General features: G+C 48.4%; 1 protein-coding gene across 1 annotated transcript; it reads right to left on the reverse strand.

The window, feature by feature from the left end:
- Positions 1-6,090: 6,090 nt before the first annotated feature.
- Positions 6,091-16,087, reverse strand: gaa2 (alpha glucosidase 2). The gene is made up of 21 exons (XM_030093465.1): positions 15,942-16,087; positions 15,133-15,246; positions 12,588-13,157; positions 12,041-12,186; positions 11,402-11,567; positions 11,226-11,322; positions 10,691-10,810; positions 10,471-10,589; positions 10,251-10,382; positions 10,069-10,179; positions 9,824-9,937; positions 9,659-9,743; positions 9,456-9,573; positions 9,226-9,359; positions 8,904-9,055; positions 8,235-8,383; positions 7,998-8,139; positions 7,788-7,886; positions 7,517-7,681; positions 7,145-7,291; positions 6,091-6,991 (listed from the first exon to the last, which is right to left on the reverse strand). The coding sequence occupies exons 2-21, from the start codon at positions 15,223-15,225 to the stop codon at positions 6,929-6,931; spliced, it is 2,922 nt and encodes a 973-aa protein (XP_029949325.1). The 5' UTR covers positions 15,226-15,246; positions 15,942-16,087; the 3' UTR covers positions 6,091-6,928.
- Between the last annotated feature and the right edge of the window lie 441 nt (positions 16,088-16,528).

Consider the following 16,528-nt stretch of genomic DNA (forward strand, 5'->3'; position numbering starts at 1 on the left):
TCTTCTTTGTTTCTTTGTGCATGCTGTGGCCTGTCGCCCTCAGCATACGCTGGTCGCAACCAGAGGACCTGCAGGTCCTCTGGTTGCGAGGCGTTGGGACCTGGAGGTGGCTGGCCTTGTGCTGAACTTTCCACCGCCACCTGGTGGTTCTGGGCACATTGCTCTTCATCCAGTCCTCCAGGGTGAGCCCACCGGATGTGGACCTGCAGTATGTTTTGTCCCTGTGGACAAAGTGCCCAGAGACAGAGGTGGCCTTTCCACAAGCTGTGCACACTGAGGCAGCAGTTTTGTCCCTGGAGGTCCCTGGCTGTGGAGAACGAGTAGCAGCAGCAGCAGCAACAAAAACTGCAGTGGCAGCAGAAGCAGCAGCTGGATGAAGGTCCGGGGTACATAAATGGCTGTCCCTGTCCCACTTGTACCACGGACTACTCTTTGGCAGCAGGGAGAGGCCGGACTGCTACTGCTGGAGCAGGGATGATGCCAATTCCCTGCTCCAGCACAGTCCTCTCCGGGGCCCTCTGACGACGGCAGAACCTGGAACACACAGACACTTTAGGCTGCTGGGTTTTCATTAAATAATCAATCTTGGATAACGACAGCTTCTTATCAGCTCTTACCACTGGGACAGGGTTCTCTGGTTAAGCTCGAAGAGCTGGATGGTGGTCTGAGCCATCAAACGTGGGCTCGCCAGCACTGCCTGTCTGATGGTACATTATTAGGGGTTAGTGGTTGCTGAAGTTATCTCAGAGTTGGAGGAGTTCCGAGTCGGACCTTCAGGGGCCTCAGGAGGAGCATCCTGGTAAGGGGCGGCCGGACTGGATGGCTCAGACCTGGGTGTGTCAGCTGGACCACCTGACCGGGCTGCTGACGGGGGCTCCAGCTCAAAGACTGTGGGGTCCTCAAGGTCGTCCGCAAAGCCCTCGTCCGCCTCCTCCGGCGCCTGGATAGCATCAGTCCTGAACCATTTGAAGGCCAAGCACCCGTTGGCTCTTCTGGTCCAGGATGTGCTTGAGGTGGCCACAGTACGAGCGCAGAGACGCCACTCGCTCCTCAGCTGCAGCTGGTGGTGCAGCTGCTGCTGCTCTCTCCTCGTTCCACCTCACCAGTCCATCAACCAGGAACGCCTGGAAGTATTCGGCGCTCGCACTTGTACCTGACAAAGCAGATTTTAAATCAAGACATGAAGTGTACAGCAGCAGTACACGTCAAACACGGACTACGCAGTGTTTCTGTGTGGCAGGCTGAGAGACTGGAGTTACCTGGGATGAACCGGTGGAGGTATGGTGGGTCTCGGGGGCAGAGTCCCCCCCTTTTTCTGCCCTCTTGTCCTTCCTTTTGCGGGCCCACGTTTGTAAGTTCCTCTTGTAGAGGTCTTCCTTGGTTTCCCCACCCCTGATCTCCGTCAGCCACTGCTCCACTGTCCTCCCAAGAGGGTCAGTGCTCTGACAAAATGTCTGCTTGGACTCATTGTGGTTGCTGTGTCCTGTCTCGCACAGCGTCCTCTGACAGCGGCTGCAGGTCTTCAGTTTACGAGGCTTCTTCACCTTGGGTTTGCCGCCCTGCTTTGCACGTGCCTTCCACCACCACTGAGTGGCCCTGGAGACATTTCTTTGGATTCACTCGTCCAGCCATTGAACTCGGTCTTCTGAGGTGTGACACTTGTAGCAGTCACAGCAGTCGGTTTTAAAAACTCCTCAGTACCTGCACTCCAGGTACTCTGTGCCCATGTAGTACCAGCCATCAACGTCCAGCACTTTGCGTACAGTCTTATAAAGACCGCTGCCCGTCAGCCTCTCTCCACAGGCTTGACATTTCAGCTGGTACTTCCAGTGCCGAAGCCCACCACCTGACCACCTTCTGCATCGCGGTCTGTTGTCTAGTTTCCTGCTATTGCCGCCACCATAGCAGGAAATAAGCGGGCATATTCAAGGAGTGCGTCTTTGTTGGCCATCAGTGGAATGCTGCTGCTGTCACAGCAACGGACCAAAGTGCGTTAAAGAATTCTAGACTTTAAACACAGCTAATAAACTGTTATTACACAGCACGGATAACAAAATTAAGATCATACTTTACTTTTGTGCCCTTCAGATAAAAACAAACTGCGACACCATAATCCCATATAATACAATTATACCTGTAAATTTAAATTAAAGTAAACCTCAGGAACACAGCGGTGCACCAAACTGTGCACCCAAATGTGCAACCACATTTTGATATTTTTTTTTATTCATCTTATGACCAGAAGTCATGGTATTATTCTTTATAGTCTTTAAATCTAGTGTGATGGAACAAGTATTTTATGTTTATAAAAGGTGGTCTTGTGAAATTGTGGTTGAGTAATTGAGGGATTGAATGCGGAGCCTTTGGCACTGTGCCTGCCCCGATGCGCCTTGGGGACGGTCTTCCGGTCTCGGCCTCAGACGTGATTTGGGAACGGCACAAGTGGATCTGTGATTCTATTCCTCATGCGCTTCCTCCGTTTCACAGGTCAGTAATTAATTAAACTTACTTCAGATGGAAGCTTTAAGCTTCCTTTGACTTCTGATGATGATGTAAAGCAAATTTGTGTTGCTTTATGGAAGTTAATGTGACTTTTTTGTGAGTTTGTGGAGCTGCGCTGCACCGGTAGTCTCGCGAGTGTTGACTGTTATCGCGAGAGTTCGTGTGCTTCATGCCAGATGTGTTTTCTACAGTAATGTATTTTTATGCACTTTATAGCTCAGAATTGACACAACAGGACTCTTGCTTTGTATTTATTTGTTTGATAAACCCTTAATGCTTTGTTTGTTTAGACATAAGAATGATTTGTGATGTTTGATATTTTAGGTATACTCAAGCTGTTAAAAAATATACATACTAACTGCAGTGAGTGTGAGGATTAACCGGGGTCACAGTGACACGCTGCGAATCCTTCACTGGAAGAAAGTTTCATTCATTCAGTGTAAAGCTATAGTATTTAAATTCCATTTATGCATGGAAAAAAAGTTTTTGTTTGCTATGTTCATCTTTATTCAGCAGAAATAAAAATGATTTAAAGAAAAAGTTTTTTGAAGGTGTTTTGATTGGAGATGTTGGCAAGGAGGTGCCTCACTGTTTTCTCAGCTTATGGGCCGAACAGCAGTGCTGAGTACCCGGCCTTCTTGGAGTCCCTGGGAGGGGTGCTGGACAGTGCTCCGACTGGGGACTCCATTGTTCTACTGGGAGACTTCAACACCCACGTGGGCAGCGACAGTGAGACCTGGAAGGGGGTGACTGGATCGCACGGCCTCTCTGATCTGAACCCGAGTGATGTTCTGTTATTGGACTTCTGTGCTAGTCACAGTTTGTCCTTAACAAACACCATGTTTGAGCACAGGGGGGGTCCATAAGTGCACTTGGCACCAGGATACCCTAAGTCGGAGGTTGATGATCGACTTTATTGTCGTGTCATCTGACCTCCGGCCGCTTGTTTTGGACACTCGAGTGAAGAGAGGAGCAGAGCTGTCGACCGATCACCACCTGGTGGTGAGTTGGATTCGCTGGTGGGGGAGGAAACCGGACAGACTTGGCAGACCCAAACGTGCTGCGAGGGTCTGCTGGGAACGTCTGGTGGAACCCTCTGTCAGCAGGGTTTTCAACTCCCACCTCTGGGAGAGCGTCTCTCATGTCCTGAGGGAGGCTGGTTACATTGAGTCCGAGTGGACCATGTTCTCCACCTCCATTGTCGAAGCAGCCGCTCAGAGCTGTGGTCGTAAGGTCTCCAGTGCCTGATGCGGCGGCAACCCCCGAACCCAGTGGTGGTCACCGGAAGAAAGGGCGGCTGTCAAGCTGAAGGAGTCCTATTGAGCCTTGTTGACTCATGGGTTTCCCGAAGCAGCTGACAGGTACCGGCAGGCCAAGCGAACTGCAGCCCGAGTGGTTGTGGAGGCAAAAACTCGGGTCTGGGAGGAGTTCGAGGAGGCCATGGAGGAGGACTGTCGGTCGGACTTGAAGAAATTCTGGCAAACCGTCCGGCGCCACAGGAGGGGAAAGCAGGTCTCCACTAACACTGTTTATAGTGGAGGTGTTCAGTTGCTGACCTCAACTGGGGATGTTGTTGGATGGTGGAAGGAATACTTCGAGGACCTCCTTAATCCCGTCGCCCACGTCTTCCATGGAGGAAGTGGAGACTGAGGTCTCGGAGGTGGACACGTCCATCACCCAAGCCGAAGTCACCGAGGTGGTTGGTAAGCTCCTCGGTGGCAAGGCATCATGGGTGGACAAGAGTCACCCCGAGTACCTTAAGTCTCTGGATGTGCAGGGACTGTCTTGGTTGACATGTCTCTGTAACATCGCTTGGCGGTTGGGGACGGTGCCTCTGGATTGGCAGACTGGGGTGGTGGTCCCCCTGCTTAAAAAGGGGGCCCGAGGGTGTGCTCCAACTATAGGGGGATCACACTCGTCAGTCTCCCTGGGAAAGTCTATGCCAGGGTACTGGAGAGGAGGATCCGGCCGATAGTCGAACCTCGGATTCAGGAGGAACAATGCGATTTTCGTCCTGGCCGCGGAACACTGAACCAGCTCTACACCCTCCATAGGGTGCTCGAGGGTTCGTGAGAGTTCGCCCAACCAGTTCACATGTGTTTTGTGGATTGGAGAAGGCATTCGACCGCGTCCCTCGTGGTGTCTTGTGGGGGGTGCTACGGGAATAAGTTCGGGGCCCCTTGTTAAGGGCCGTCCGGTCTTTGTATGACCGGAGTAGGAGTTTGGTCCGCATTGCCGGCAGTAAGTCGGACCTGTTCCCGGTGTATGTTGGACTCCGGCAGGACTGCCCTTTGTCTCTGGTTCTGTTCATCATTTTTATGGACAGAATTTCTAGGAACAGCCAGGGGCCGGAGGGGGTCCGGTTTGGGGACCACAGGATTTCATCTTTGCTTTATGCAGATGATGATGTCCTGTTGGCTCCATCGAACCTGGACCTACAGCATGCACTGGGGCGGTTTGCAGCCGAGTGTGAAGTGACGGGTAGGAGGATCAGCACCTCCAAATCCGAGGCCATGGTCCTCGACCGGAATAAAGTGGTTTGCGACCTCCAGGTTGGTGGAGAGACCTTAGCCCAAGTGGGGGAGTTTAAATATCTTGGGGTCTTGTTCACGAGTGGGAGACGGATGGAGCGTGAGACTGACAGGCCGATCGGTGCAGCGTCTGCATTGATGCAGTCGTATTGGTCCGTTGTGGTGAAGAGGGAGCTGAGCCGAAAGGCGAAGCTCTCGATTTACCGGTCAATCTACGTTCCCATCCTCTATGGTCATGAGCTTTGGGTCATGACCGAAAGGACAAGATCCCGGATACAAGCAGCTGAAATGAGCTTCCTCCGTAGGGTGGCTGGGCGCTCCCTTAGAGATAGGGTGAGGAGCTCAGTCACCAAGGATGAGCTCGGAGTAGAGCTGCTACTCCTCCACATTGAGAGGAGCTAGGTGAGGTGGCTCGGCCACCTCTTCAGGATGAATCCGGGACGCCTCCCTGGGGAGGTTTTCCGGGCATGTCCCACCGGGAGGAGACCCCGGGGAAGACCTGAGACATGCTGGAGAGACCGTCTCTCGGCTGGTATCCTCCTGGAAGAGCTGGAGGAAGAGTCTGGGGACAGGGAAGTCTGGGCATCCCTGTTGAGACTGCTGCCCAAGTGACCCGGTACCGGATAAGCGGTGGAAGATGGATGGATGTTGGCAAGGAGTTTATTCTTTTTCTCCATGAAACTCTATGACATCAAAATACAGCATCAGGTCCTTTTTTGTAATTTTCTGAACATGTGAGTCCTGTGAATGATCACAGGATTGAGAAAGTCTGACATCTACTGGTCGTTGGACTTCACTGCCTTTTTTTTTTTCTTTCAAGAAACCTGGAAATTCATTAAATCAGAATCAAACACATTTTCTACTAAAAGGGATTTGATTGTTCAAGGGCTACATACAGTCAAAGTTCATCTTCAGAGGGCCAGATCGATAGGACATTGCCAAAATAACCTTTCAATGTGGACTTGAAAGCTTTTCAGTTGTGGCGCAGAGTAAACTTGTAAAAAGAATTACTCTGGAAAATACTATTTCAGTTTATTATGACGAGGGGAAACAAACAGACTTCTAGTTGTTTCATTTAATTATATTTCAGCATTTACAAAAAATGAAAACGCAGAGCGTCACAAAATACTTCTCATTTTTGGTTTCACAGTTTACTTAATACAATCGGCCATTTTGCACAGTTTTGCGGCGTTAATTCACAGCGAGCTGCTTCTCAGATGTGGCTAAGGTGCAGATTTGTCCCAGCTGGTATTCAGTCTTTTTTTAAAAAGCAAAAAAAAAAAAAGCCCTAAAAATTCGGAGAAGCATTTTACAGCATCTGTGTTAAGATTCCAAACTTAAAAACACCACAGTTAAAAGGATAGAACAACATTTAGCTTTGCAGTTTCAGCACGCCTCATGCACATCAGTACCGCCGTCTGCGGACATGGAAACATGCCGGATTTAAAGCTGAACACAGACGAAGAAGAAAAAAAAAAATCTAAAATCTGCTCACAAACACGCAAGAAAGGAATCGTAAGGCACCTCTGTCTACATCCAAAAAGTGCAAAATACACTGTAAACAACTTTCAAGCATGGAAAAAACAAAACCAAAGAAAAAACTTGAACTGCCTCCAGATTCTACATCGTCCTCTCATTCATTTATTGCACCTCATCTTTCTGGATGGATTGAATCAAAGATTAGAATAAAAGTCCTAAGGGTCAAGCTGAGCTCGGTCGGAATCTGTGAGCATGCGTCCCAGTGTCCCGACTTCTCCTCTCTGTTCTCCAGGAAGTCCAACTCCAGTCTCCTCGCCGGCGCCGTGGAGCAAAGAGTCCAAACGATGAGAAGCGTTTCCATCCTGACTGCACTCGTCTCTCGTTTCAGCAGGAAACAGAAGTGAGGACGGAGAGTTTTAGCTCCAGCTGATGGTGAAGTTCTCACTGAGCTTCAAACCGAGATCTGCAACAGTCAAAACCTGCAGAGAGGAAACGGGAGAAAAGATCAGAGGATGGACTGGAACCACTGACCCCAGGTCGTTCCTGCTGCTTTAACCCTTAAAACATTTTGTGCGAACCGCTTTACCCTCGGTATTTCCATTTTGAGGCGACTCAATCCGCCCTAAACTCACCTGGTTGTCGCTGTAGTTGAACGTTGCGTCCTGGGAGTTCACCAGCACCTGGCTCGGCTTCTCCTTCACGCCGTAGAAGGAGGCCGACGCCACCGGGATGAACGTGGCCTCCGTGTGGTTATGGAGCACCTGAGAGGTCATGACCTTCTGCGGAGACACAGCCAGCTCCAGGTTACAGGCGAGGAGAAGAGAACCTCTGAATTCATGACGTTAGAGCATCTTTTAACCTGCAAACGGTTCATTTTCGCTACAATTTACGTCACAACAGAAAATTTGCCACCACAGTCTGTCAAAAAAAAAAAAAAAATTGATAGGATTCTAAGTGTTGTGCAGTGAGATGATCCGGAGCTTGAGCACTCTTCAGCTGATCACCTGAGCCACGTTGAAGACGATGTAGGCGTACTGCTCGCTCTCGTAGGTGTCGATGCTCTCCCCATCGTCCCAGAACAGATCGCCGCCGGCCGAGCCGTCGTCGGACAGAGCCGACAGCAGGTGGAGGGGCTGACCGCTGCTGACCCACAGCGTCAGGTTGGGAGTCTGCTCAGAATGGCATCGTTGATAAAAGCAGAGGAGGTGTGAGCTGCCGAGTTCTGACTTCAGAAATTTGCCTTGAAAAACAAATGAAGTCCTGATTTCACTTCACCTGTGTTGCTATAACCGAACCCTCACGCAAATGCAGGTTGATCTTATCCAGAGGAGCTGCGAGTTGTAGCTTCTCCCCTTTACTCCTCACAGAATCGCCCTGAGAGGTTCAAGAACACCGTCGTTCAAGGAAACACTGCCTCCACCATTCAGCAACAGGGAGATTCACGGAGCGTTACATTAACAGGAGCACAGGAAAGTCGGGCCTCACCGTGTAGAAGTCGTACCACAGACTCTCCGGGAAGTACCCGACCACCTGGTCCACTCCAGGATCCACAACCGGCGTCACCAGTAAACTCTTCCCCCAGAGGAACTGCTTGTCGATCGCATAAGTTTGGACGTCCTTTGGAAATCTTGGAAAAAAAAAAATCAAGGTCACACACGAAGCTGATCCTTAACGTAAAAGAATAATAACAGAGTTAAAGGTTGTGTCTTCAGAGTTACTCACTCAAACATGAGCGGTCGCGCTACAGTGTGTCCGTGGAGGTGTGCGTGATGAAAGAGCGTGTAGAGGACGGGGAAGAGGGAATACCGCAGCAGCAGAGCCTGTTTCATGGCCGTCCGGGCCAGCGGGCTGAAGGCCGTCGGGTCTTGAGGCTGGACAGACAGAAATAGATCATTCAAAGTGAGGTCTGTAATATTGACAAATAGAAACATTATATCAACCACAACTATTAATCAATTCATCTGTGATGATTAAACTCCCACATGTCATCATATTTGATCTAAAGTTCACCTGATAATCAGGAAAACCTTTAAAATAACTTTAACTTTTAAGATTTTAAACTGTTCAAGTTAATGTATTTACTGAGTGCTTCATTCGTTCTGTTTATGTGTAGGACAGGAAATGTGTTACTGTATTATGTATATTGATTTGAATGCTATATAGTACAATCCTCTCTGCTCATTAACAGATGTTTTCATTTTATGTAATAATAAAAATAGGAGGTAAAAATTCTTAGCTAAATATTTAAAATACAGTAATTTGAAGTTATTTCAGTTTATACTGCTTTAAATGTCCATCATCCTCACATCGCCTGTGAAACCGATCGTTTTTTGTAAAGCAGGATGACGTGGGGAACACGCCGCCGGTCGATTCCCGGCCGTCCAGCCTCACCTGCATGTCGATGGCGTTGTGGTTCCGTGTGAAGGGATAAAAAGCGCCCAGCTGCGTCCAGCGGACGCACAGCTCCTCCTGCGGCTCCTCGCTGAAGCCGCAGATGTCCGCTCCCACCAACGGGATGCCCAGAAGGTTAAAGGTCAGGATGCCTTGGAGAACGGAGGATAGTGGAGATGACAAAACCGACGTTAAGCTATCAAAATAAAAGCGTCTAAAACTGGACGAAACGTCACAAAAACTGGGTTTTGTCCATTTTTTTTTTTTTTTTTTTAACTAATAATAGTGTGTTCCAGTATTGTTGCTGTGTAGCACTTCCAACCTGCGATGGAGGTGTAAAGGTCCTTCCACTGGCTCCTGTTATCTCCCAGCCAGTGGCCGGAGTACATCCCCTGACTGGGGAAGGTGGAGCGAGAGATCACGAAAGGCCTCTTCGCCACAATCCGCTTCAGAGCGCTGCACCCAAAAGAAAAACAAGACAGAAAACAGATCAAACTTCCCACAGATCACCAGGATTTTCTCACCGTGTGTGTGTGTGTTACAGATCCAAACCTTGCAGAAGCCTGAGCCTCCATGAGTCCGTAGAGACTATGAACATTATAATGAAGGGAGAGTTTCTGCTGCGCCGTGGCACACACGGTTTTGGCTCGCAGCAAATCTCCCAAAACGCCTGAAGAGAAAAGAGGAAACATCTTTTAACAGTCAGACGACTTCAAACTCACTCCCTGGGCGATTCTCTGTGAGACGCCGCTCACCCGGAGTGTACGGAGGATGTTCGATGCTGTTTTCCGGACAGCCGTTAGTGGAGCCATCGAGGAAGTTGGACGGTTCGTTCATGTCCTGAAACCAAACGAGGCAAAGTCAGGGAGGAGCTACAGCGAGGAGCTTTCATTAAAAATGTGCGGCGAGCTCAAACTTACGATCCACAGCCCGTCGAACGGCACCTTGTCGTGGAAGCGCCGCAGGTTGTCGTACCACCACTCGTGAGTCACCTCGTCCGAGAAGTCGGGGTACGCCGTCAGGCCGGGCCACACCTGGGCGGAGACAGCAAGAGTGTGTGTGTTACAGAATGGATGGATGGATGGAAGTACAGGTTTCAGCAGCACAGCTAAGCTGGATGAATTCAACGCTCTGATTCTGTGTGTTGCTGCGACTCACGCCTCACCTTTCCAATCAGTGTTTTTCCCTCTGCGTCTTTAATAAAAACCCCTCGCTTCAGTCCTTCGTCAAACGGCCAGTATGATCCTTCAGGCTGTGTGCTGCTGATGCCCGGATCCTGCAAAACACGCAGTACTTAGACACACACACACCGAGTCCAGGACAGCTTCTCCTCGTGTGTGTGAGTACCAGGATCATGACGTAGCGCTGGCCGTGAGCGTGCAGGTCCTGGACCATGTCGGGCAGCGTTCCAAACTTTGCAGAATCAAAGGTGAAGTCCATAAAATGCTCCATGTAGTCGATGTCGTTCCACTGAGCATCCTACCAACACACACACACGGTCAGAGCGAGCAGCAGCTGGAGGCTCGCTCGTTAAAACTGTGACGCCGTTCAATCCCCCAAACGCTACCTGAGGTATCCCAGAATTCCTCAAGCTCTTCACAACCTCCCAGGTGGAGTTGCTGGTGTTGTAGCCCCAGCGACACAGATGGTAGCCCAGAGCCCAGTAGATGGGCATGGCGGGGTTTCCTGCGGTGACAGTGACGAAAAGATGCGAGGAGCAGAGTGACTGAGTGAAAACATAAGGCTGCAGAGATATCTATGTTATCGGTTTTCTGACTACTACTCACCGATAACCTCCAGGTACTGTTGGATCACTGAACCAGGATCGGGACCGACGAAGACGTAAAAGTCCAGAATCCCCCCGATGGTGCGCCAGGTGAGCGCCGGGGCGGGCTGCAGGGCCACGTCTGAAAGAAAGCAACGAGAAAACGCAGAGATCAAACGTATATTCACATTTATAGAGCGTCATCTTGGTTGATGTGCCGTCTGACTGGGAGAGAGATCAACAGAAACACAACCGGGAGGAGGAAGAACATCAAAACCTCAGACCGCAGTTGCTGATGGAATTAAAAAAAAAGGTTAAGCGGTCAAAATGATTAAGATCAGCAGTGCTTCATGTGATCAGTGGGAAGAGCGTGATGACCGATCTCTCTCGTTAAACAGACAATCAATAATGAAACCCCATTCTAAAGACTTCTGCTTTTCAAATGTCAGCTGAGGACATGTGAAACCGTACAAAAGACGAGCGTCTGCTATTTTTCTTGACCCGCCGGTCAGATCAGACACGTAGTGAGATTTAATGAGGATGTGAGGCGGACTGACCCATGGCGTTGCTGTTCAGCAGGAAGAAGCCGTGAGCAGTTCCTCCCTCCTCCATGCTCAGGTAGAACGGGTGAACCCCGTACAGGTTCGTCTCTTCCTGCATTTCCGCGAGCAACACGGGCGTTAAAGTCAGGCTCAGAGGAGAGAGGGCGGTGAATCAGAGGAGGCGGGGTTACCATGGGGGGCACGTCTCGCGCCCACATGGTGAGCGTGTTCCACTGGACGTCGTGCAGGAAGGTGGAGCGGTGCTCGCCCAGGCCGTAGATGAACGGCGAGGGCAGCGAGGTGGAGAACTGCAGGAACTGGTCGGCGTAGAAGAGAGGAGCCACGGTGGTGTTCAGGCTGACGGGAGAGAACAGAGCCGGGCGGCTTCAGCGCAGCTCAGACGCTTTACAGGACGTTACCATGGATGATCACTTTGTCACACAGCCTGCCAGTCTACACTGAGGGCAATAAAATACCGACTCAGACGTATAAACAGCAGGTGACTACGAGGCCGTCTGAGGCGAAGACTGACATCACTGAAGAGAAACCTTAGGACTCATATTCTGTAATCATTAAACCTAAATTACACACATTAGTCTGCACACACACACTCACAAATGTCATTTGAGAAACAGAAATCACACATGCTGCAATCAAAATAAACACAGGATCTGGTTAACCTGCAGCCAAACATTTAACAATGACAATGAATGCAACTTCAAATTATTTTTTTGGGGACGTTGTCCTGATAATTTAACATTTCTGGTTCCGTTTTTTTCCCCCATTATTTCATACTATCTAGAGCTGCGTCTGATTCAAGCGGGCCTCACATCACTGTTCCCGTAGAGCGCCGTGTCACGATGAGGCCGAACGGCTGCTTGGAAAACTCCACGGCGTAGTCGGGGTTTTCAGCCTTCTTGGTGGCGGCGGGGACCGGGATGGGGACCTCAAAGCGGGAACTGGATGGGTCGGTTATCTGGAGGAGAGATCAGCACATTCACACAACAAGGGCTTAGAGGGCAGCTGTACAACAGTATTCTCAAAACTCCGCAGCACCGCCAACATGCAACATCACACGCTTGTAATTTGACACCAGCTTCATTGCCCTGGTGTGTTTCCAAAGATTATTGTATAAAACAAATGAGAAAAAGCTGCCTGAGCCCTTCTCTTCATTATTATGATCATCTTCAATAACATCAGGAACCGATTACTAAAATGATGCTGGGAGAAATTATGGGTATCGTTTGATTATTGCTACATAATTCAAAAAAAATCTGACCTCAATGTTTATAAAAAGCAGAAGATTTCAACGGTTAGTGGCTAATTTTTTGTCTAAGAAGTCACAGAGGAAGACTGAACCTGTGGGATCGGACTCACCCTGACGTGCAGCCGTGAGTCTGTCTCATAGCGAGTCTCCACCTCCACCGTGAGGATGTCTCCGGGGTAATAGGTCTTCACCTCCTTCACAAGACTCCCTTTCTGCCCCAGCAGCGTTTTGTCCAGCGAGGCCAGAGAGTACGAGGGAAAGTCAGCGGGATAGAAGCACCACGGGATCCCGTTCTGGTGGCGCTTCTTGGAGGCGGGCGGAGCGGCGGCGGGGATGAAGCAGCAGTTCCTCGCCTCGCAGAGCTCTCGGGTCACCACCACCGTTCGCTCGGGGTAGCAGTCGAACCTCCACGCCTCGGGGGTCCTGCCGCAGGCCTCCCTGCGGGAGGCGGCCGCAGAGTCGTTGACGGGCGTTTGCGCTGTGGAGTTCGCCGCTCGTCCGGGAACCGGCGGCGGAGGCCTGTGCGGCTGCTGGCTGGACGGCCCGTGAAGCCAGAACATGGTGCCCAGCAGCCAGCCGCCGCAGAGGAGCAGCAGCAGGCAGCCGATCACCAGCAGGCCTGTGGTGACCGAGCATGGCAGCTGGCGAGGGAGCAGCGAGGCCCCTTCAGGCTCCAGGACCTGAAAACCACAGGAGATCCAAGATAAGGAGCATCTGTCAGTCAGAGAAACAACATTATTATAGCCATGTTATATCAAAAGATCATCTGCTGAAGCTACAATGACAGAGCAGAGAGAGAAAGAAAGACTAAAGCATGCACACAAAAAGTGCAGCGGTTAGTATTCTCACCTCATCATGAAGATTAGAGGCATTATCTGTGTAAGGGGCTGTGCTCAGGCCCGTATTGATTTTAAAATATCACACACTCAAAGACAGTGATACCGTTTTGGTTGAAGCTGCTCAAAAAGAGGTGGGATTGACTGACAGCACTGTTACAAAAGCAGTAAAAAAAGCCCTTTGTTCAATGTTTTCTATTGGAAAGACTGAACTGAAAATGTCCAAAGTCCTAGTCTGGTTTGGGTTTCCCGGTTGTTGGTCCTCCTACTGTCCAAAAACATTAACTGGACACTAAACTGCATGCAGGTGTGAATGCGTCTTTTTTACATTTGCTCTGTGATACGTCCACGATGTCTCCTGAGATCAGCCCCGAGCAGGACGAGCAACTGAAAAGACGGTCTGATAAACTACTCTCCCAAATCATGAAGCAGTTAAGTTCCTCAATAACCAAGTTGCACAAACTCTTTGATCGCTCAAAAGTCAATTACATTTATCAATTAAGTAAATATTTGTGAAGATAGTGCTCATAAAACAGATGTTTTTCCTCCTATTATGAATTTGTCCACTATGCATTTTCTGGTGCATAAGGCTGAGGAAACCTTTGCCTGCACGGCTAAGCATAAAAATTATAACATCATTAATCATACAAAATGTAACATGAATAATTTCTCAGTGAGAGAAAGTACATTCTGAAATCTCATCTGCACAGTTTTTGCCTGTAGACTACATTTTGTGAACATTTTCACAAGCCCATCAGGGTATGGCTTTCATGCTAATGCTAGTTAACTCACAGCAGGCTAGCGAGCTTTCACTTCCCCTCTCATCATCAAAACGCACCTTTTTCATTTAGCGTTTGATGTTTAGCCCCTTTTAGTACTTTGTGTCTTAAAGTGTTTTTACTTATTTATTTTGTTTTACTCTGTTAAGCGCCTTGTGCTCCGTTTGGCAGTTGGAAGGCGCTTTAGAAATAAAATTTGATTTGATTTGATTTGATCATGCTATAAGTCTTCTGCACGGCTCTGCATCCTTATGAATGGTTACTTTTATTGAATGATTGCACTAATGTCTGTTATTTTAATGCTATCCTATTTATCCTGCAGGCCACATTGGCCTCTCTGCTGGCTGGTTTTGGTCCACGAGTTGAAGGTTTGAATCCCCTGATGTGCTTCCGGTTATGACAATGTCCTCATGTCAACTACAAACCCCATTACATAAATGTCTTCTGCACACATGAAGAGAAAGCTAAAAATACCCTATTTGCATTCCTGCCAGGACATCATCCTATGCACCAGCTAAAACGTAAGACCCGACTCCTCCTCACTTTTGCAAACTGCTCTCTAATACAGGAGTGAAAAATGCAGTGAAACTCCAGTTTACAGCACCAGGTTCAAGCCATTATTGAGCAGCCCTGCATTATCACAGTGGTTTTTTTTTTCATATCACTGCAGTTTTATAACTTGGCACTATATTGCTTTATTGTCAGTTTTATTAGTTGATGTTATGCCAGGTCACACTCACTGCCATTACACTGGGTGGATTACAACACCAGGGCGGTATCAGTGAGTTACAGTTTATAAATGTGGTAGTTCTATGTTTGTATTTTAAATCACCTTTTATTATACATGTAGTTTATATCCTACAATACCACACGAATACAGAAGGATTATCGTGGGGAAAGTACAATCTGACTGTGGATCACTCAATGTGGGAGAGAGCATAGACTCGACAGCAGTGCATACAGAGAGACAGATCAGCAGCATTACAGCTATATACTGTACGTATCTATGATTACAACCATGTGAGCAGACATGAACTCACAGGAAGTTCCTCTGGAGTTGGACGACGCTCCTCGGACAAAACCGAGGTGGAAAAATGGACATCTTCTGGATTCAGGCGCTTGTACGACACCATGGTGAATGAATTGGAGTGAATCTGTGTGTGTGTGAGAGAGAAACAAAGAGAGAGCGAGAGAAATGGAGAGACAAACAGAGAGAGGCAAACAGAGGTAAAAGTTAAAGACAGAGGTCAGATTTCAACATAGTCACTTGTTGCAGTTGGTAGAAGAAAAGGGAAGTGAAATCAATCGGATTCCTTTGAATTATGAGCAGATTGAGAAATACTCATTTTAAAGCAGGAACTTTAAATAAGATTAACTCTGAAGACACAAAGAGACGAGTTCAGCTGCTGAGCTCTGCTGCAGCCTTTTACTTTAGCCTAAACACAAAAATTGCAGGAGCACACATCCCGTTCTCTGAAGAAAAATTAAAATACATTTGTATTTAATGCCTTGTTGGTAATCAACAATGCGACGCTTCACTGCCTTGCTGTAGGGGGCATCACTTCAAATGAACAGTAGTTGAAGCTAACTTTAGCTAGCCCAGCGCAGAAAAAAAAACAAACATGAATGTCAAAGTTCAACAGAGGACACATTTGGTTTCTGGAAGAATTCTAGGTTGAAATGAGTGGTTGCTCACACATTGATTACTAAATAGATAAAAACACACACGGCAAACAGCCGATACGGAAACTAAACGCGGAGAAATGCGATGTAAATAAGGCTAACTTTAGCAGCAGCTTAACTTCAGCTAGCGTCCATTGGCAGCAGTGTGCGGGTCTGCAGCACTTACCCCGCGTGTCCTGTCAGCTTCACGCGCACGTGCACAGCGGCTACAGAGCACAGGGCCACCGTAAAACCCCAGAAGAAACGCTCAGAGCGCAGCGTGTCGCACAACGTAGCCGACCTCAAGCAGCTTCTGTTTACCTCTGCGACGCATTCAGGACGCCTCGGAATTTATACAACTTCCGCCTCACGTCTGACTCACGCTCTGTGCGTCACATGTGAATGTAAACAAAACCGAGAACGAGAGGGAACCACGTGACATTAATAAATTAAAAAATATATATACAACCACGAAATGTTTTAAGTCACTCGATAATAATGAATAAAAGAGAGAATGCTTTCAACAACTTTTCTTTTTTAACCTTCGGGTGCTTGGTTAAGATAGCAAATTTCTAGACTAACATCACTGAATTTTTTTTTAAGAGTCCGACTCAAAGAATTTCAACATGTTCAAGAAAAAAATACTGATTGGAAATTAAGATCAGTCAAAAGAAAATGGTTTGTGGAAAGCTCAGAATTTTTTTCCCTGTAATTTATGCTGCTTTTGAGAGCAGGAGAACATTTTATTAATCTGAATGTTTCTTTTAGACGCAT

This window comes from Salarias fasciatus, chromosome 6 (assembly GCF_902148845.1).
Source record: "Salarias fasciatus chromosome 6, fSalaFa1.1, whole genome shotgun sequence".
In the NCBI taxonomy this organism is placed as follows: domain Eukaryota; kingdom Metazoa; phylum Chordata; class Actinopteri; order Blenniiformes; family Blenniidae; genus Salarias; species Salarias fasciatus.